At 33.8% G+C, this 21,312-nt stretch overlaps 4 protein-coding genes across 5 annotated transcripts; all 4 read right to left on the minus strand.

The window, feature by feature from the left end:
- Positions 1 to 1,046: 1,046 nt before the first annotated feature.
- On the minus strand, positions 1,047 to 3,664 carry LOC116007355 (tropinone reductase homolog). Its single transcript, XM_031248017.1, has 5 exons — positions 3,538 to 3,664; positions 3,252 to 3,459; positions 2,588 to 2,804; positions 2,171 to 2,277; positions 1,047 to 1,412 (listed from the first exon to the last, which is right to left on the minus strand). The coding sequence occupies exons 1-5, from the start codon at positions 3,621 to 3,623 to the stop codon at positions 1,221 to 1,223; spliced, it is 810 nt and encodes a 269-aa protein (XP_031103877.1). The 5' UTR covers positions 3,624 to 3,664; the 3' UTR covers positions 1,047 to 1,220.
- Positions 3,665 to 7,431: 3,767 nt separating this feature from the next.
- Positions 7,432 to 10,757, minus strand: LOC116007420 (tropinone reductase homolog). 2 transcript variants are annotated; one of them, XM_031248085.1, is made up of 5 exons: positions 10,615 to 10,757; positions 10,330 to 10,537; positions 9,793 to 10,009; positions 9,563 to 9,669; positions 7,432 to 7,515 (listed from the first exon to the last, which is right to left on the minus strand). In XM_031248085.1, exons 1-5 carry the CDS (start codon positions 10,698 to 10,700, stop codon positions 7,492 to 7,494), a joined length of 642 nt encoding a protein of 213 aa, XP_031103945.1. In that variant the 5' UTR covers positions 10,701 to 10,757; the 3' UTR covers positions 7,432 to 7,491. The 2 variants fall into 2 exon arrangements, with proteins under 2 accessions (XP_031103945.1, XP_031103944.1); XM_031248084.1 differs by lacking the exon at positions 7,432 to 7,515 and adding an exon at positions 8,489 to 8,912.
- A 2,337-nt stretch (positions 10,758 to 13,094) lies between these two features.
- On the minus strand, positions 13,095 to 15,017 carry LOC116007637 (tropinone reductase homolog). The gene is made up of 5 exons (XM_031248357.1): positions 14,909 to 15,017; positions 14,594 to 14,801; positions 14,109 to 14,325; positions 13,568 to 13,674; positions 13,095 to 13,449 (listed from the first exon to the last, which is right to left on the minus strand). The coding sequence occupies exons 1-5, from the start codon at positions 14,992 to 14,994 to the stop codon at positions 13,258 to 13,260; spliced, it is 810 nt and encodes a 269-aa protein (XP_031104217.1). The 5' UTR covers positions 14,995 to 15,017; the 3' UTR covers positions 13,095 to 13,257.
- A 2,238-nt stretch (positions 15,018 to 17,255) lies between these two features.
- Positions 17,256 to 18,191, minus strand: LOC116006872 (protein RKD4-like). The gene is made up of 4 exons (XM_031247375.1): positions 18,041 to 18,191; positions 17,675 to 17,949; positions 17,449 to 17,578; positions 17,256 to 17,332 (listed from the first exon to the last, which is right to left on the minus strand). The coding sequence occupies exons 1-4, from the start codon at positions 18,189 to 18,191 to the stop codon at positions 17,256 to 17,258; spliced, it is 633 nt and encodes a 210-aa protein (XP_031103235.1).
- Positions 18,192 to 21,312: the final 3,121 nt, after the last annotated feature.

Below are 21,312 nucleotides of genomic sequence, written 5' to 3' on the forward strand. Positions count from 1 at the left end.
GCCCCCCCCCCCAAGCATGGGCACCAGTGCCATGCCCAAGAGCGCACCAACCACGCTGGCCACACCATGGCATGAGGTGGCTGGGCATGACCAGTTGTTAACGCTGCCAACACGCAAATATAAGAACATATATAAGGTGTAGCGGCGCCTTAGTACATAAGTAATGGAGTGGCCTGGTAGCTGTGGTAGGGTGAGGTGTGGGTACGTACTATGTGAGAGGTTGTGCGTTCAATCCCCATTGGTAACACCCTTTATCCATTTGGTTCGACATGGCCTGCACCACCCCCGCTTGCGAACTTCTTCTCTCTCCTCTTTTGTGTCTTTCTGGGTCCATGCATGCCTCTCTTCCTAGCCCAATAAGACTTGGGCCAACCTCCTTCCTTCACCACTCCCGCTTAGATCAATACTTTTCTAATAAAATTGACTCCATTCTGAGGTCCCATATCGCCATCAGTGTGTGTGTATGTATGTATGTATATATATATATATATATATATATATATATATATATATATATATATATATATATATATATATATATCTTTGTCAATGTATACTTTTTTTGAAAAATAAAAATAAATATAAAAATAATAAAAAATAGAAAGGGGAAGCTGACCTTTACATATACTTGAGTGTAAATATTATTTTCCTTATTATATATACACACACATTGAATTTTTAGCAATTTGTTTGAATCTTTATAGGTGAATTCATCAATTGCATCATCAATTAATTTATAACGGAAAATATAACCGTAAGTCATTATCTACTCCCATTTAAAAAGGTTTAATTAGCTTCAAAGTAGTAATCAAACCTTCCAACTCTGATCCTGCTATGTCTTCAAGATAAAGCATAAAAAAAAAACTAAAACTTTGTGCGCTTTCAGTTGGGCGTTAGGTAGATGTACGTAGAAGATAGCTCAAAAACCACATAACTAAAGCCAAAGACCTTGTGGTCAAGTGGCATCCAGTATCCCGATTAACACTCTCACATGGATGATGGGAGTGGGATACTACATTGTAATAGGGTCAGTAGTACCCAAAAAAAACCACATAACTAAAATTCTTTTATTATAACCAAAATTTATTTTCAGCAATTCAATTGCCTTTTAAAATTAAAATCTAACCCATCCAAGGGTCTGTAGATATTATTATATCTTTTATGGTCCGAATTGTGGCATTGGACTGGATGATTACATATAGTGCTAAAAATTAGAACATTTAGAAGTGGAAGCCTCCTGCTGTATAGCCTCCATCGATGAGGATAACTTGGCCAGTGATGTGTGAAGCAGCTGCAGGAAGACAAAGGAATGCTACCAATGGAGATATCTCATTAGCTTCTGCCATTGGCTTCAGTGCAGTTCTCATCATAATCCCACCATACACTTTCAATATTGATGGATCAATTTCCTCCTGAATCAAAGCAATATGTTAAGCTCCTTGACTAAGGTGATAAAGGCGAAGCCGGCGAGATTTATCCAATGTCCACTTTTAGATAGTGGCGGCTGGTTTCTCTCATCATAAAAATAAACACACACACATATATATCGCAAATTATACTGTGGGCCATGGTCATGGTTGATACTGCACTTGTGTTGAAATGATACTGTAGTTATGTTGAACTGATATTGCAGTTGTGTTGAAAGGAAACTGCAGTTGCGCGGAACAGAGGCCGTTCATCTGTTGAACACAACTATAATATTAGTTCAACACAACTGCAGTATCAGTTCAACATAATTGCAGTTCCCCCATAATTGCAGTTCCAGACGGATGAAACGGCCTCTGTTCCGCACAACTGCAGTTCACTTTTAACACAACTGCAGTATCAGCCATGACTCATGGTCCACGATATAACTACTGCATATATATAGACTCGTGATCAAATGAGTCCACCATTTCTGATGAGTCCGTGTGGATAGATCTATGCCATTCATGATCCACAAATGATGTAAAAGTATTACATTTTTTTCCACAAAAGTATTACACTTTCTCCTATAAGTAACAAACACTTTATTCATGATTAGCATTATATTTTTTTAATATAAGTATTACATTTTTATGTCGACTCTAATCGTCTCACACAAGTGTGATCCATAATTTTTTTGATTAATTAGTTAGTGAGTAATTAATTAGAGTAAAAAATGTTGGTTAAAACTAGGTAGGAAACTTACGAGTTTCATTGGTGTTGTCCGTACCCCAGATGGGGAAACAGCATTGACTCTGATGCCATCATTTCCCCATTCGCATGCCAAATTCTTCGTAAGCTGATTAATAGCAGCTGCATAATATATATGCAAACATGCATTATTCACAGCTAATACAACAACCTATATGTACAGTAATATAATCGCGACATCTATCATTCATTAATATCATCAAATCTAACGTAACACTACTCGATCTTACTGTTCTGCTTAATTAATATATGCAATTCATTTTTTTTTTTTCTGGGTATCAAACCTGTGACCTCTCACTTGAGAGGACCACATCTATGCTGCTTAATCACAAGGTCTTTGGGATATATATAATTCAAATTTAATTAGCAGATCTATCCTATCAGATCTGCAGATGCATGAATGAGGGCTTACCTTTGGAGGATCCATAAACAGAGAATGCAGGCAATGCAACGTGGCCTGCAAGAGAAGAAATGAAGACGACGCTGGCGTTTCCAGTGGCTTTGAGGAGAGGGTATGCGAGTTGCGTCAGGTGGTAGGGTGACTCCAAATTTGCTTCAATTATTCGTGAAAACTCTTCTGCCTCATAATCCCTTGCTTTCACCATCTTACTAATTGCAGCGTTGTTCACCTGACCACAATATATAATAACTACAGCTAAGTTGGTCAGACTAGGAGATTACGGCCCTGTTTGGTAAATAATCAGCTTATCAGCCAATCAGCCAATTTTGACTTATTTGACCACTATTAGTTGTAAGTTAATAAGCTTTTTGTAACTCCAAAATATTAAAATTCAAAAGGCTACTCAAAGCAGCCTTTTCAATTAGTTTTTTGAGAAAAAAATTATACCAAATAACTATCAGCTAACAGCTAATTTATCAAATAACTTTCTAGTCCAAATAGCCAACCCAATCAGCTACAATCATTTACCAAACAGGGCCATCAAGTTTGACATCTAGTAAGAACAACCTATAGGCCTAGAAGGTATATATAATTTACGCGGAACGTTTTCCTGGTCACTTAAAAAAAGAATAGTAAGGAATTCGGAGTGATGATTAAACCTAAAGCCAAGACTTACAAGGATGTTGAGCTTGCCATTGAAAACGGAAGATACAGTATGAATGAGGTGTTTTCTCTGTTCTCTAGAGGCCAAGTCGCAAACTGAACCGGAAACCTTGAAGCCTTTAGCCTGCCATTCCTGCACCTTCTGGTCAAGCTCTTCCTGATTCCGAGAGCAGGTATAAACCTCCGCCCCGAACCCAGCCAGCTCCTCCACTATGGCAGCCCTAAAACCATGTATGCATCAAAAGATAAGATATGATTCCTTTTTAGTCAGTATGTTAATAGAATTATGACTAACTAACCCAATGCCTCTGGTGCCACCAGAAACCAAAGCTGTCATCCCCTTGAGGGACCATCTCTGCTTCAACCCACACTGTTCACTTGCCATGTCTGCAAATGCTATACTTTTGATCCCACTGCACTGGATCGGATGGTCTGCTATTATGGCTGATACCTCTTTAATTTATACTATGATAGATTGGCATCAATTATATCACCCAATTAGAATAATGAAATCTTCAATATAATATGACATGCATGGACCGATGGACGTACGTCTGTATATCACTAAATATAATCCAACGGAATTCATGACACTTAAATATAATAACAGTTGATAAAGCTAATGGTTGTACTACGGAATATTATTATATTTTATAATTTATAATAATGCATAATGTTTTACTTGTATAAAAAAGGAGTTTTGCTCATTAAAAAAAAAAAATTAAAGAGTTTGTACACCTAATATTGGAGAAATTTAAAATTGAAGAAAGGAAAATAAAGAATATATTTACTTGTACATTTTTTTGAATTGAAAATAAAGAGTGGCAAAGGGATAACTGAAGAATTCCAATATAAATAATCAAAGCTTTGTTGGTTTTAATATGAAAAATTTCACTTATTGTGTTTCACAGTTATCATAAAATTAGCATACATCTTTGTGATGAGGCCTGAAGGATTAGATATTCCTACGATATCTGGCACACACATCTATAGTATATCATTCTCCCGCCCAAACTTTTCTCCTATAGGTTAGACAATATGTTTGAACAGATACTATAATGTAATTGAGTTAGTTGTATTCAAAAAAAAATTAAATATTTTATTGGTCAAATAATTAATAAAGCTTATTTGGTAAGAAAATGTAAAATGGAAATTAACTAATATCTATTAATTGATAATATTGTTTCTATATTAATAAAAGTAAAATCATCTCCTTCAACTTTTCCGCACAAACTAATATTATTAATTAATTGGTAAAAAATTCTGAGAATAATTAAACCATTATAATTGTGAGAACAATGGAAACAAATTCTGCGTAATTTTATAAGAAAAAAATAATTTATTAATTATTATTTACACCAATAATAATAATTCGAATACTTATCTATATTTCTATATCTATTATACTATTAATAAAAATAAAATCATCCTTTTTGAAATTCCCTGCCCAAACAATAGTAAAGATAAAATGAAAAAAAAAACTGATATTACTAATTGATTGAAAATATATATAAAAAATACTAATATATACTTCTATACTATATATAAAAGTGAAAATTAATTACACTTTCTTTTTGAAAACTTTAAATTATTTAAAATTTAAAAAAATTAATTAAACATGGGTTGTTAGATTTTTTTATAATAATTAAAATAAATTTATTCAAATATGGAGGAGAAGAAAAAAAATAAATGCGATATGATGAAAATGAATATACTTAAGGTATAAAAGTATAATTGCACATATATTAGTGTAATTGACTAATAATAATTGCCTAATAATTATTATGGTAATTAAGCTAAGCATTGGTCGTTGAATTTATTTTTACAATAATTATAATTAAATTATTTCTCATTTTTTCCATATGTATTTTAGTAATAATATAATTACATAAGTCATACTACATATCCATCTTTTAAAGATAATTGTAGACAAATAAGTCATATATTATTCAATTAATTGAGTAATAGTTTTGCACTAATCTTATAATCAAATAAATGTACACATTCAATATTAGAATTTTTTATAATTTCATTTTTATTTTTATTATCTAAATATATAATTAAAAAAAATTATCGGTGCATCGCACGGGTAATTGGACAATTATTTGCTCTAATTCAAGAAAGAAAATATTATAAAATATAATCGATCCAACCAATTTCATCAATTGCGCTATTTAATATTCGATGTTATAATTTTTATAATTATATATCGATCTAAATATTCTTAAAATATTATAACAAATCCATTCCTGCAACGCACGGACAAAAATACTAGTATCTATTATATAATAATAAGAGTTCAATAAAGTTAGACCTATAACATAGAACTAAAAAAATATTGGTTCAGTTATTAATTTGTTGAAATGAATGATTTGTGTTATTTTTATTTTAGTATTTTTTAAAATTATTTGTCTTACCTTATCATCTATTAATATTGGATATATATATTTTATTTAGAAATTTATTATGATGTGTGACATTTCATAATGTGCATAGCGCAACACTGAATCAATTATGTCGTTATCAATTGAATCCACCAACACCCTAATACCCTAGGCTAATGCTTTCATCTTTTTGTGTTTTTTTTTTTAGAACATCTTTTTGTGTTTTTAATGACTGAAATTATTTCTTAAAAATTCTTAGTGTGTTCAAACAACCTTAAGAAAAGGAAGGCTAAATCATAAGGATTCATGTTTGTCCATATCCAGTTCTTGCCTTCTACATCCCATTTCATTAGGTGGCTCATCATTTTCAAAACCTTACACACATTAGGCGGCGGTGCCTTCTACATCCCACTTTATATCCAGTTCTTCCCTTTCAGTGCAATATAACCTAGAACTGCAAAAAAAAAAAAAAAAAAAACCTAGAACTGCAAAGTAAATTACTTCAAAAAAAAAAAAAACTGCAAAGTAAATAATGAATTCGAAAGTTGTTGCTCAGCAGTCCATTCTAACAAATCTGACCTCATTATAAAATAAATTTGCACTGGTAGTTAGATGCGCGAATCGATCATGCCAAAATACATATTGAATTTCTTTTTCCCTTTAAAATAATGGATATATGATGAATTATATTGACTCGGGGTCCGAATCAAATAAATCGATAATATTAAGGATATGACACGTTATAGGATTAAGGCAATACAAACAATGTAATAATGGGACATTATAAGTCACGGAGATTAAATTCTTGTATTAATGAAGCTTATGCTATTACAAAGGTAGACTTAATGTAATAACAGGACAAAGTAACCGATAAGGACATATCGTGTCCGAATAGGACATGAATGAGTGTTTAAATACTCAATTCGCCCCTAACTACTCCGGAGAAAATGGTGGGGGGCCTCTCAACTGCCTTGGACCGCAACAAACGCCGCAAGACTTGGACAATGCGAAGACCCCCATCACTCGGCCAAGCACGGGAGCTCGGCNATGCGAAGACCCCCATCACTCGGCCAAGCACGGGAGCTCGGCCAAGTGGCGGGCTCAGCCGAGTGCTGACCTCGGCCAAGAAGGCTGATCACAGCCGGGGTGGCCGACCACGGTTAGGGAGGTCTGCCTTGGCTGACCTTGTGGCCAAGCGTGAAGCTTGGCCATCCGGGTTGGCCGAGTCCGGTCTTGGTGCTGCGAACTTGGTTCGCTTCGTATTATCCCGCTCCAGGTCCATTTGTAATTATTTCGTCATATACAATATAATATAATATAATTGATAGATATATTGGGAACATGTCCGGAGGAAACCGACTCAGTATATTATTATTATTTAAATTGAGTTAATTCCACCGAAAGTCCCTTGTCTTTGGTGGCGATTCCAAATTTAGTCCCACACTATTTTTTTTGCCATTTAACATTCCAGACTTTCATATTTTGGACACTTTTGATCCTTCCGGTGATTTTTTTTGATAAGATCCTATTTTTAGCAAGGATATAATTGTCTCTTCATATATATATATATATATATATANTCTCTTTATATATATATATATATATATATATATATATATATATATATATATATATATATATATATATATATATATATATATATATTTAGTTTTCCAATTTTCTACCGGCTCACTCTTTTTTTTTTAATAAAAAATATTAGTTAACCGGTTCTCTTCTTGAAACTTTAATCCAAGCCTCCCCAAAATTCCCATATGGACAAATCAAGCCTTCGCCGTTGACTTCCTCGTTTGTCTTGTTCCTTCACCATCCTCGTTTGTATTCCTCCTTCACCAGCCTTCGTCGCCGGTTTCACCTTCCTTCACCGTTTTCACTCTGGATTATGAAAAGATGTTCTGTGATCTCAGTATATTATTGTGTTTTTCATACGATCATCGCCTATTTTGTGGTGATGATCTTGGAAATGAGGTGAATGAAGATGTATGATCAAAAGCATTTTCAAGATTTCCTTCATTTAACATGGCCAGGGTAAGTCTTCTAGAACACCATTCATATTTTCTTACTACATTAGCTTTGTATGTAGATGTTTTTGGTTGGTACATACATTTAAGATGTTTGTTTCAAGTGCTTGGAGCGATCAAATGTCTCCTGTGCATTAAGGTAGAACTCTCTTTGATATTTGTTTTGACAGTGTTGCTCGTGAAGACGACGGCGAAGGAAGGTGAAATCGGTGGTGAAAGTAAGGCGAAGAAAGGTGAAGCCATCAACGAAGGCGGGTGAAGGAGGAATTGATATGTCATTAAATGACATCATATTTGTGCTTGTTTATGCTTTGCTTTTTATTCAAATATTATGTAAAGGAATGTGGAATAATTCTTAATTTGTTGTATTTTATTTGAAGGAAGAAATGATCAAGCAATGAGCAAACAAACATGAAAAGATGTTAATCTTGAGAGAAAATGGGACTTTAAAGCACAAGGAAAACACCCGAGGGCACACCGGGGGCCGAAGGAGTAAAACAATGGCGTAGAGGTCAACTAGAAGGACTCACGCTGATACTCACGGTGTGAGTCTCAGCGTGAGTCCTCGTCATGGTTTCTGATCAGGAACTCACGCTGAGACTCAGGGTGTGAGCCCGTGAGTCTCAGTGTGAGTACGCAAGGAAGGTGAAATCGGTGGTGAAAGGAAGGCGAAGAAAGGTGAAGCCAGCGAAGAAGGCGGGTGAAGGAGGAATACAAATGAGGGTGGTGAAATCATGAGGAGAACCAGCTAACTATTATTTTTAAAGAGTGATGAACAGATAGAAAACTGGCAAAATAAAAAAAAATATGAAGAGACAATAATACCCTTGCTAAAAATAGGATTTTATAAAAAAAAAATCATCAAAAGGACCAAAAGTGTCCAAAAAATGAAAGTGTTAAATGACAAAAACAATAGTCTGGGACTAAATTTAAAATCGCCACAAAAAACAATGGACCTCCGGTGAAATTAACTCTATTTAAATTCAAGAGCATAATTGTGCCATTGGACCGGATGAGTACATATAGTGAAATAAGTGATTGTGTTAGTGCTAAAAAAATTTAGAAGTGGAAGCCTCCAGCTGTGTAGCCTCCATCGATGAGGATAACCTGACCAGTGACGTGTGAAGCAGCTGCAGGAAGACAAAGGAATGCTACCAATGGAGATATCTCATTAGCTTCTGCCATTGGCTTCAGTGCAGTTCTCATCATAATTTCAGGATAAATTTTCACTATTGATGGATCAATTTCCTCCTGAATCAAAACAATATGTTAAGCTCCTTGACTAAGGTGATTAAGGCGAGGCTAGATTTATCCAATGTCCACTTTTAGATAGTGTGCGGCTGCTGATTTCTCTAATCTCTCTCTCTCTCACACACACAGACTCATGACCAAATGGGTTCATTATATCCGATGAGTCCGTGTGGACAGATCTGTGCCATTATAGATCATTGATCTTTAACTTTTAATGGCACAGATCTATCCACACCGACACATTAAAAGGGGTAGACTCATATGAACAATGACATATATATATATATATATATATATATATATATATATATATATATATATATATATATATATATATATATAGAGAGAGAGAGAGAGAGAGAGAGAGAGAGAGAGAGAGAGAGAGAGAGAGAGAGTAATATTCATGACAATGGGATGTGATTATTAATTCATATAAATATAGAGGCAACATATATTGATTAATTAGTTAGTGAGTAATTAATTAGATTAGAGTGCCAAAAGTCTCGTGGTCATAGCTGGGAATCCTCAGTGGGGTGTTGACTTTTTGTGTTTCAGTAGGTTAAGAAAGTATCTGTGAACAGATACTACATTCTAACAGAGTTAATAGTATATATTAAAAAAAAAATTATAAAAAAAGAATCCAATCTTACGAGTTTTATGGGTGCAGTCCGTACGCTGAATGGGGAAACAGCATTGACTCTGATGCCATCATTTCCCCATTCGCATGCCAAATTCTTCGTAAGCTGATTAATAGCAGCTGCATAATATATATATATATATATGCAAACGTTATTCACAACAACTTATGTACACTAATATAATTGTAACTACCAGTACTTAATTAGTTTATGCAATTTATTATAAATAAATTCAAGAAGACCTTTGGAGGATCCATAAACGGAAAATGCAGGCAATGCAACGTGGCCTGCAAGAGAGGAAATGAAGACGACGCTGGCGTTTCCAGTGGTTTTGAGGAGAGGGTATGCGAGTTGCGTCAGGTGGTAGGGTGACTCCACATTTGCTTCAATTATTCGTGAAAACTCTTCTGCCTCATAATCACTTGATTTCCCCATCTTACTAATTGCAGCGTTGTTCACCTGACCAACATAAATATTCAAAAGAATACTACTCCATAACTACTAGGAGACAATCACAATTAAGTTAATTTGGTAATCACAGAATTATATATTTGACTCTATTGAGAGTAATCTATTGACTTTCTTGATTTGAACTGATCAGTGATGAATGACATAAACTGATTTGTTTTCTTGTGATCCTTTCTAGACTAGGATTACTTTATCCCGGATACAGTTTTAGATAGTAGCTGTAGTTTTTCCTGATCACTCAAAAAAAAAAACAAAAAACAAAAAACAAAAGTAAGCAATTTAGAGTGATTAAACCTAAAGCCAAGACTTACAAGGATATTGAGCTTGCCATTGAAGAGGGAAGATACAGTATGAATGAGGTGTTTTCTTTGTTCTCTTGAGGCTAAGTCGCAGACTGAACCGGAAACTTTGAAGCCTTTAGCCTGCCATTCTTGCACTTTCTGGTCCAGCTCTTCCTGATTCCGAGAGCAGGTATAAACCTCCGCCCCGAACCCAGCCAGCTCCTCCACTATGGCAGCCCTAAAACCATGTATGCATCAAAAGATCAGATCCAATTATTCTCTTTTAGTATGTTAATAGAATTATGACTAACTAACCCAATGCCTCTGGTGCCGCCAGACACCAAAGCTGTCATCCCCTTTAAGGACCATCTCTGGTTGAAGCTACACTGCTCACTTGCCATGTCTGCAAAAACTTTTGAAGATCCCACTGCACTGTTCTACATACTATGGCTGATACTTACTGGAGTTACAACGTAACCCCTTCATTATTTTAATCGAATTGGCCTCGATTATATCACACAATTAAATAAGGAAATATTCAATATAATATTACAAGGACGTACGGCTGTATATCGATCACTACTAAATATAATCCAACGTGATGCATGAGACTTGAATTGATCGTACGTAGCCCACGTACAAAACGGAAGTTTCTACTTTCGATCTAGAGCTGATTCAAGTGAACATACAAGACGTACATACAGGCTCCATTATTCAATTCCAGTAGCTTTTGTGATACATCTTAGGTTAATTATATATATATATATATATATATATATATATATATATATATATATACTCTTAGCTTGCTAAGGACCCGAGGTTGTCACTAGTACAAAACAGCTCATTTGCATCCCGAGTTGAGGACTATCTGCCACAGTCCGAATTGTGGTTGGAAAATTCTGAACGCATATACATGTCACAGTTGACCATCTGCGTCCGGAGTTTCCAGGAGGCAGATAGTTGTATAGAGCAATGCTGCGTTCAAACTCTAATATATATATATATATATTCACAAGTCCTTATTAGTTAAATTTTTCAATTAATTCAAAATAAGTTAAATAGTTTGGTTCCTTAATTGTGTGGTTCCCGCCATGTTTCTCTTCTGGCCACTAAAAGACTTTTTAATTTTTTTAAATTCTTTTTATTAAATGAATTGTTTATATATATATGATTCTTGTGGTCAGGTTTGTTGAGTAGTAAAGAAATATCTTGAATTTTATTGTTACCTAAAAGACGTAAATATCATTTTTCATATGTATATAATTAAAGCTATATAGGCAAAGTTGATAATGTTAATGGTTGTACAAAATATTACTCCGTATTTATAAATTATAATAATGCATAAGGCTTTGCTTGTTTAAAAATGAACTTTTGCTCATTAAAAAATTAAAAGGAAAATGGTCAAATATATCCCTAAATTTTATTCGAAATAAAAGTCAATTAACCCCTTAAACTTTTATAAAATTTAATCAAGCACATCAACATGTTATTTTGGGAGCAAATATCATTTTTAGTCCCTCAACTATACTATATGTATCAATTTTGGTCCTTGACTATTAAAAATTTCAAATTAGATGCATGACTATTCAATTTGTATCACATTTGGTCCTTGACTATTAACATTTTCAAATTAGGTGCATGACTATTCATTTTGTATCACATTTGGTCCTTGACTATTAACATTTTCAAATTAGGTGCATGACTATTCATTTTGTATCACATTTGGTCCTGTCGTTAAATTTTCCGGCCAAATTTCCTGCGAAGTCCCCGGTTACCGACTAATTTATTTAATTTTTATCTTAAAAATTATTTTAATACTCCGTAACTTTTAAATAAAAAAACTTAAAAATAAAAAAAAAAAAATAAAAAAATAGAAAACGCCGGTCACCCCCGATGACTTCACCGGAAATTTGGCCGGAAAATTTAACGGCAGGACCAAATGTGATACAAAATGAATAGTCATGCACCTAATTTGAAAATGTTAATAGTCAAGGACCAAAAGTGATACAAATTGAATAGTCACGGACCTAATTTGAAATTTTTAATAGTCAAGGACCAAAATTGATACATGTATTATACTTGAGGGACTAAAAATGATATTTTCTCTTATTTTGGTGCAATGAAACCTAAAAATTGGTTAGTGACCTGTAATAGAAGGTCACTAGACTTCTGACGATACTTCAACAATATTATTATGGCCAACTCTAACGACATTTCGAACAATTCCGGGACCAACTCCGGCAAAATCGGAGAAGTTGACTAGTACTCCAACCACTGGGTCGCCTTCTCCAATGAGAATGTGATCCAGTGGTCGCCGTCTCATAGAAAAAGCGACCGTCGACCATTGGGTCTCCATCTTACAAAAAAAAAAAAAAAAAGAAGAGAAAACCAGGCCACCTGAGTCTCCTTCTCCAGGCGACCACTGTGGTCGCTTTCTCCACCAGATAGGGCAACCAGTTATTGCCTTTTCCATGTTCAAAGAAGGCGACCGACATCGTCGCTGCCATCGATTTTGTCTCCGGTTCAAGTGTTCAACGACAACGGTCAACCATAACCAATGATGGTCAATGGCAGCTAGTGGCGATCAACAAGTATATCTGTAACTTTACAGGTTACCGGTAAATTGGACTTATTTGATCAATTTTAATAAGTTGAATTGTTTAATTGTACTTTTTAAAAAAATTCAGAAGCCTAATTACAATTTTATATAAAGTTGAAGGGCCTATTTGACTATTTTCTAAAAAAATTAAAGAGTTTGTTTACTACTAGAGAAATTAATTAAAAATTAAACATAGGAAAATAGAGAATATTATTCTATCTTCAGCAATTCAGATCAATTGCCTTTTAAAATTAAAATCTAACCCATCCAAAGGATCTGTAGATACTATTATATCTTTTATGGTCCGAATTGTGGTTGGACTGGATGATTACATATAGTGCTAAAAATTAAAACATTTAGAAGTGGAAGGCACCAGCTGTGTAGCCTCCATCGATGAGGATAACCTGACCAGTGATGTGTGAAGCAGCTGCGGGAAGACAAAGGAATGCTACCAATGGAGATATCTCATTAGCTTCTGCTATTGGCTTCAATGGAGTTCTCATCATAATTTCACCATACATTTTTGCTATTGATGGTTCAATTTCCTCCTGAATCAAAACAATATGTTAAGGTTGTTGGCTAGGGTGACAAAGCGGGATTTACTCTTATGTGGCGAAAATCTCAGAAAAAAATAAAATCATAATTGATAGAGATGCTCGATCTTACGGGCTTCATGATTGTTGTCCGTACACCGGATGGAGAAACAGTATTGACTCTGATGCCATCTTTTCCCCATTCGCATGCCAAATTCTTTGTAAGCTGATTAATAGCAGCTGCATGCAAACATTCATCACAACAAATTATGTAACGGTTTGAAAGAAGACTGACTTAACTGTAACTACCAGTGTAACGGATTGTGTACGTGTGGTGAAATTGATTATGGCCATGTTTGGTAAATAATCAGCCTATCAATCAATTTTGGCTTATTTGATCACTATTAGTTGTTTGGTTAATAAAGGTTTTGTAGCTCTAAAATACTAAAATTCAAAAGCTATTCAAAGCAGCCGTTTCAATTAGTTTTTTGAGAAAAAAAAAATTATACCAAACAGCTATCAGCTAACAGCTAATCTATCAAACAACTTTTTACAATCAGCTAATGTTATTAACAAATCATACCTTCTAACCCAAACATCCAACCCAATCAGCCAACAGTCATTTACCGAACAGGGCTTATAAGTGATGAGATGTGCAGAGGATGCTTAATTACCTTTGGAGGATGCATAAACAGAGATTGCAGGCAGTGCAATGTGGCCTGCAAGAGAGGAAATGAAGACGATGCTGGCGTTTCCAGTGGCTTTCAGGAGAGGGTATGTGAGTGTTGCCAGGTGGTAGGGTGACTCCAAATTTGTTTCAATTATTCCTGAGAACTCCTCTTCCTCATAATCCTTTGCTTTCCTAAGCTTGCTAATTGCAGCGTTGTTCACCTGACCAACATACATATTCAAAACAATAGTAACAACTATGTTGGTCAGACCCCAGTGAGAATAGTCTATTGAATTTCTTGATTTAAACTGATCAGTTATGGGCAACATAATAAACTGATTTGTTTTCTTTGTGATCCTTTCTCAACTAGAATTAAGGTTTATCCTGTGCACACATACATTCAGATAGTAGCTGTAGGTTTTCTTCATCACTCAAAAGAAAAAGAATAGTAACCAATTTAGAGTGATTAAACCTAAAGCCAAGACTTACAAGGATGTTGAGCTTGCCATTGAAGAGGGAAGATACAGTATGAATAAGCTGTTTTCTCTGTTCTCTAGAGGCCAAGTCGCAGACTGAACCAGAAACTTTGAAGCCTTTAGCCTGCCATTCCAGCACCTTCTGGTCCAGCTCTTTCTGATTCCGAGAGCAGGTATAAACCTCCGCCCCGAATCCAGCCAGCTCCTCCACTATGGCAGCCCTAAAACCATGTATGCATTATCAAAAGATCAGACCCAATTACTCTCTTTTAGTCTTCTCAAAATATAATGATTCCTTTTTAAATTAGTTAATAGAATTATGACTAACCCAATGCCTCTGGTGCCGCCAGAAACCAAAGCTGTCATCCCCTTGAGGGACCATCTCTGGTTGAAGCCACACTGCTCAGATGCCATGTCTGCAAAAGCTTTTGAAATAGTTGAAGATCCCACTGGTCTTTTAATGGTGGCCAGGCCAGATGCTATTATATATATACTGTGGCTGCTACTTAACAATTAAAATATTATACCACTGCTACTTACAGCCCCTTTATATTATGGATTGGCCTCGATCAGATCTCACAATTAAAATACTGAAATGAATATTACATGGGCGGCTGTATATCACTAATGACATGAAATGAATTGCTTGTAGTCCACGAAACGGCAGTTCCCAGAACTGATTCAAGTGAACAAGACAGGTTCTATTATTCGATTCCCGTAGTTTTTGTGATGCGTCTTAGGTCAATGTTTGGCGCATATGCCGGAGGGAATCGCTGCAAATAGAAGAAGACACAATTATTATCTTACAAGGTAACAAGGTAATATATACGGAGTGTGTATATATATATATATATATATATATATATATATATATAATCAAGTTCTAGTGTGGCCAAGCCTTAACCGGCAGTCAAGTTCAGTTGTAGCTCAAATATAAAATTATAATTTAATTTTAATTTTTAGCGTTTATATACTTATTATAGGGTTTTAGGTCCCTCTTTTTTTATTTGTCATTTCTGACTTTCCACCTTCTTCATTCTTCAATTTAAATTTTTAATTTTGAATTTTAAATTAATTATTTGTATTTTAAAATTTGATTTTTTATAAATGGGATGCTTGAAAATTTATGATTTTAATTTTTGAATACTTTGAAATTTGTCCTCCTATCTGCATCTGATTTGTCAAATATGCTAATAACGGATCGGATTGGATTAGATTCGCACCCCTAGTAGATGAAAATTTTCAAATCTACCTTTAACAAATTGGATGCAAATTCATGCGGTTGTTATGCCGTGGACTCGGGTCCATGTTCACAATTGTACAATTCTATGTTCACAATTACAGAACTCTATATTTTCAAGATTTCATAACTCTATATTTACAATTTCATAACTCTATATTCAACGGTATAACACAATTTTTGAATCTATATAACAAAATTTTGAATATAGAGTTCAAAAATTGTGAATTTTGAGATGAGTAATGTAATTTTGTGTATTGAGATCTAAAATTGTAAATATAGAGCTTTAAAATTGTGAATATAGATCCGGTTTCACCTTGTAATGTGAATCTGAGTCCATAGCATAATTTGCCAAATTCATGCCAAATATGTTCGAATCCAATCCATGCTCACCCCTAATATTTATTTTGTACATTTCTTTGAATTGAAAATAGAGAATGGCAATGGGATAACAAACTTCATAGTTGATCAACCCATTTTTTTGTTTTTTTTTGAAGGCTGCCATCTAAATGGAGCCCAATTGAAAAGAAATATTGAGAGGGCAAATTATTGCATAGACCATGGTCCATTGCAATAATGATTGCTATTATGGGTCATTGCAATAGTCCAATCTAACTTCATAATGGATTAGCCCTTTTTTAAACAACATAACCCAAGCATTTGACGATTCCGCATCATCTCTTTGAAGGTTTAGAGACCAAATATCTTGGCAAATTATATTGTGGACCTGCAGGTCCAAATCATCACAATTGAAACACATTCTTCTCTCTATTTCTCTTTCTCTCTCGTATAAATATATACTAGTCATCGGGCACGCGCTTTGCGCGAAACGACATGCCCAATGACCAATTAATGTGTTGATAATTTTTTAAGAATATTTATTTAAATTGTTTTAGTACTACTGACTCTGTTATAATGTAGTATATGTTCATAACTATTTTTTCAACCTACTGAAGCTATTTAGTGTACAGCATCGCTTCTACTAAGGCTCAAACCTATCCCTTCTACATGGAGGTGCAATCCGGTGCCACTAAACCACAAATAAGACTTTAAATAAAAATTTAAAAGCATCAAATTAAGGATAGAACATTTGATGCGGTCAAAAGTAGGGGTGTGTACTTCGATATTTTGGTATTAAAAAAAATGATACCATTCGGTTTTACAATAAAGTTCGGTTCGGTTCAGGTTCGGTATGAAACGGTTCGGTTTCGATTCATAATTATTTCGGTTCGGTTTAGGATGTTCAATTTTCAACAGTTACTAATTTTTGAAATAACACACTGTCAAACAATACATATTCGCATAATCTAAAGTCTAAAATATAAATATGACATAAAAACAAAGCAATTGAAACACAAAATTAACATAACAATCAAAATTGTAAAGTAATATCTTGTTCATCCATCATAACGATAGAGATGCGTATTATTAAATTTTAATTGTCAGTAGTATCTTTTGGAGGAGGAACGTCCTCATCTAGCAATGCAAGTACTTCCTGTATGTCCTCCGGTGCTAATTCAGGAATATCAGGAAATATAGGAGCTTGTGATGATGAACTCTCAGGAATAGTGGAAGGAATAGTTGTCGGATCTATATACCTTATTTTTTTTTGGAACTATTCCTGTCACATTTGTCTCTGAGTCTTGTTGTCGCCTCAACCAACTCTATGTTTGGATTCTGTAGAATTGCTTTCTTCTCGTCTTCTAGCTCCTTCATTACCCATTGAAGTTCAGCTGGATCTTTGATTTCACCGAATTCCTACACCACAAATTGTTAAACCTCCTTCAATAATATCAAAGCTGAAAGAGAAGTAGAAATTACATGTACATTTGCTAATAGCCTGTCCAAACTCACAAGTTTCCGATAAGGCCAGTAGGAAATCCCTACTTCCCTACATTTTTTCTTAAAAGTTGCTCGCCCGACCTGTAATTCTTCTGCAGCTTGATCAGCGGTCAAATAGAAATATTTAGAAAACATTTCAAAAGTTAATGTGGTAGTATCACAAAATGTTCTTCTAGTTCTCTTTCTCCCAATAAAAACATTAGCATTTATATTTGCTACATCCACCGCTGCAGTGGTATTATCTTCCACAACCACTACATCAGTAACCTGATCTGCAACCACAACATCTGTAACCGTATTACATGCGTTAAAATGTTACATGTTAACATCACATTTATAGAATAAGATTTGAATTCTTGAAAATTTTCAAACTCTTACCAATTATCTCATTCGGTTCTGGTGTAGCATTCTCAAAAGTTTCGACAACAGTAATATCTGTACTCTGTGCACTATCCCTTAACGGTGATAGGTGAATCTCATCCCAAAATGAAGAGTTATCAGGAGATGAGGAGTGAGTAGTGTTTGCCATTTTGAAAAAGTGCGAAGGGAGTAAGTGAGTAATAAGTCTAGAATGGGGAGTGTTCAGAAGTGAGTGTGAGCAATAGAATTGTAACTGTAAGGGAAAGACAGATGGTGAATTTATAGAAATGTATGTTAACACTATTTAAAGCCGATGGGGCACTTCGAGGTTGCTGACCAGCAGCCTATAAATATCATTGTTTAGAACATCTTTGGCCTGATTAGAGGGCAAGGAGCCACCCTAAATACATTTTTTTGGCTAAATTTACAGGGTCTTTCTCTTGTTCCGTTTAACGGTCCCGGGTCCACCCATGTTCGCTCCGAGACTCACAGGAGCTGGCCATGGGGAATCGTCAATTGTGGGAATTGAACCCGGGTTCTCCCGAAATTCCTCCCCACAAAGAGAGCTCACCCTAAATACATTATTGCTTCTTTTGTTCAATTTGTTTGTCTTACTTATTATTCATTAGTGAAATCAACTATTTATTCTTTGATTATGTTTATAAGCATTTTCTTATAATTTATGAATTAGATTTTAGTGTTTAATAGTTTTTTAATGTAGTTTTTAAATATATAAAATGTACGTACTATTTCTAAACATAATATTTTTAAAAATTAAATTTTAAATAATTTCAGTGAAACCTCGTTAATCGAACACGATACATAAAATGAGATGTGAATATTTAGTAAGCTACATGATACAATTATAATTTTAAATTTTATCATTCCGTTGTTTCTCTAACACACGCAACCAGCCACAAGTCAAAAAAAAAAAATCATATGAGCCATATTAGGTTCATATTATACCTATGTAGCATTATACAACCCTAAGTAATCAATCTAAAGTAATGAAGCAAAGTGTTTCAACTACCCCAAAGTTTCAAAATGATATCCTATAAAAAGCAATTCGTAATGATTTTTTTATTTAGTCGTCTTAATATGTTTTGACAAATAAATAATTTTAGTGAACATTAAACCTATCCTCGAAGCTAAAGATCCAATAAACTCTTAAAATTCCAATAATTTCAATAACTAAATATTCAAAAAGCACATAAATTAAATATTTACAATTACAAAAATATTATTAAGGGATTATAAATTTTTTTACACATAAACACTTAAAAATTATTAATTTTGGGTAATAAAAATCTTGCGAATATTATGAAGAAATATTCACATAACTTTGTGACAAATAAATAATTTTGGTGAACACTAAACTTACTCTTGAAGTCAAAGTTCGCGTAAACTCTTAAAATTCCAATAATTTCAATAACTAAAATTCCAAAAATCACATAAATTAAATATTTACAATTACTAAAATATTATTAAGACATTATACATTATTTTACACACAAACAATTAAAGAAATTATTACTTTTGGGTAATAAAAATCGTACAGATATTACAAATAAATATTCATACAACTTCTTAGAAAGCTCCAATTAATAAGAAATGTCTTACTCATTCTCTTGAATTTCATCACCAGTGTCTTCTTCCATATTATCTAGAAGATGAAGAAACAAATAATCCATGATAACCATAACCATCTCCACCACCACCATCGCCAAAGTGAACCAAACAGAAAAATAAAATTTTTAAACTATCGGCCAAATAGAGAAATATATTTTTCGTGACATTAAACCAAACACCAAAAAACTAAAATTAAAATAAATTTTCAAAAAACATTTTCCAAATTTTCAAACGAACTCTAAAAAATACGTGAATGATATCATTTATCATCAAGTAAAAGCTTCCTAACTTGAAGAAATATATGAATTTTGTTATCAACTCTCCCATGTAAAAGAAATAGGTGGTCTTACCTATCAAGATTAGTGTGCGTAAGAGCAACTTGGTCATTGCAAACAATGCAATTTTCCAAAGTGGATATCCTCTCCTCAACGCGCTGAACAACAACACTATCTGGCAAAATGTTTCTCAGTGTTGAAGCTCTTCCAAAAGAAATAAGACACATAATCATAATATACGGTTGAATTCTTCAATTAGGGTATTAAAAAATACATGTATGAGCTTTATAAAATTTATGTCACCACCAAGATACAAAAAGTTAGTAAGCTTAATAACAAACTTTGAGAGTTATGAATGTAAATTCACCTATAGTTAAAGTTTTAAATCGGGTGAGCCATTCTATAGTTAAGGTTTTAAATAGGCATATTCGTAATAATAAATTGAATGTATTAAGTATAATAGTATGAAAAATATTATTAGAGCTCCTATAGCATAAATAAATTGCAATACTCAAACAATTTAATATGAGCACACATATTAAATTAAAATTCAACTAAACAAGCTCACAATTTTTTAAAAAATCAAATTGAATTATAATTTAATAAGATCTTCTTTGGAACTAAAATTTAAGAAGATCCAAATAAGAAAATGATAGAAGAGGAATTTCTTAATAAAAAGGCTAAAAAATTTCTAAATTAAATGAGTCCATAATTTAAAGTCAGTCCAAATACTTTAAATAAGTCAAATATGCCCAAATAATTTTGAAGGTAGCTCTTTTTTTTTTTTTAATTAGTAGCTGGGCCTGACCGATATGGGCTAAACCGAGCCCATCCTTGTACTTCCTTTCAATCACATGATTACATTAATGAGCCCATAAACAATAGTTTTTTTTTTTTTAAATGTTCCTGATCTGGCCGAATTGGGGTTTGGGTCCCAAACCCAGCCATGAAAAGTTGCAAAATATCATACATTTTTTTTTTTTTTACATTTGCAAAATATCATACATATTTGACCATTGTAGCAAAAGTTCAAAATGGATAGATGTAAGGTCATAGAATTATCCAAGCTTGACCAATTTTGATTTTTTATCGGTAACTTCATTGTCAAAATCTTCAAAAGCTTTGGAATGCTCATCTGAAGTGTTATCATCTGTGTCGTCATAGATCAGTTTTCTCTTAACCCTTTTAGCGTGTGCAATTTTCTTTTGCTCCTGCAGAGATATAATTGAGTACCTGACTTGCTCAGTTCCTCTAAAATTTTGCTTTTTGCAAAGGAGTTCCACTTTGAAAGTTTTGTTATCCAACTTCTCTTTAACGTTTTGCATATCAATAGACTCATTCTGCACGAAGAAAGAAAAACAATATTCATATCTAGATATAGTGCAT

Source organism: Ipomoea triloba, chromosome 15, assembly GCF_003576645.1.
Source record: "Ipomoea triloba cultivar NCNSP0323 chromosome 15, ASM357664v1".
Taxonomy (NCBI): domain Eukaryota; kingdom Viridiplantae; phylum Streptophyta; class Magnoliopsida; order Solanales; family Convolvulaceae; genus Ipomoea; species Ipomoea triloba.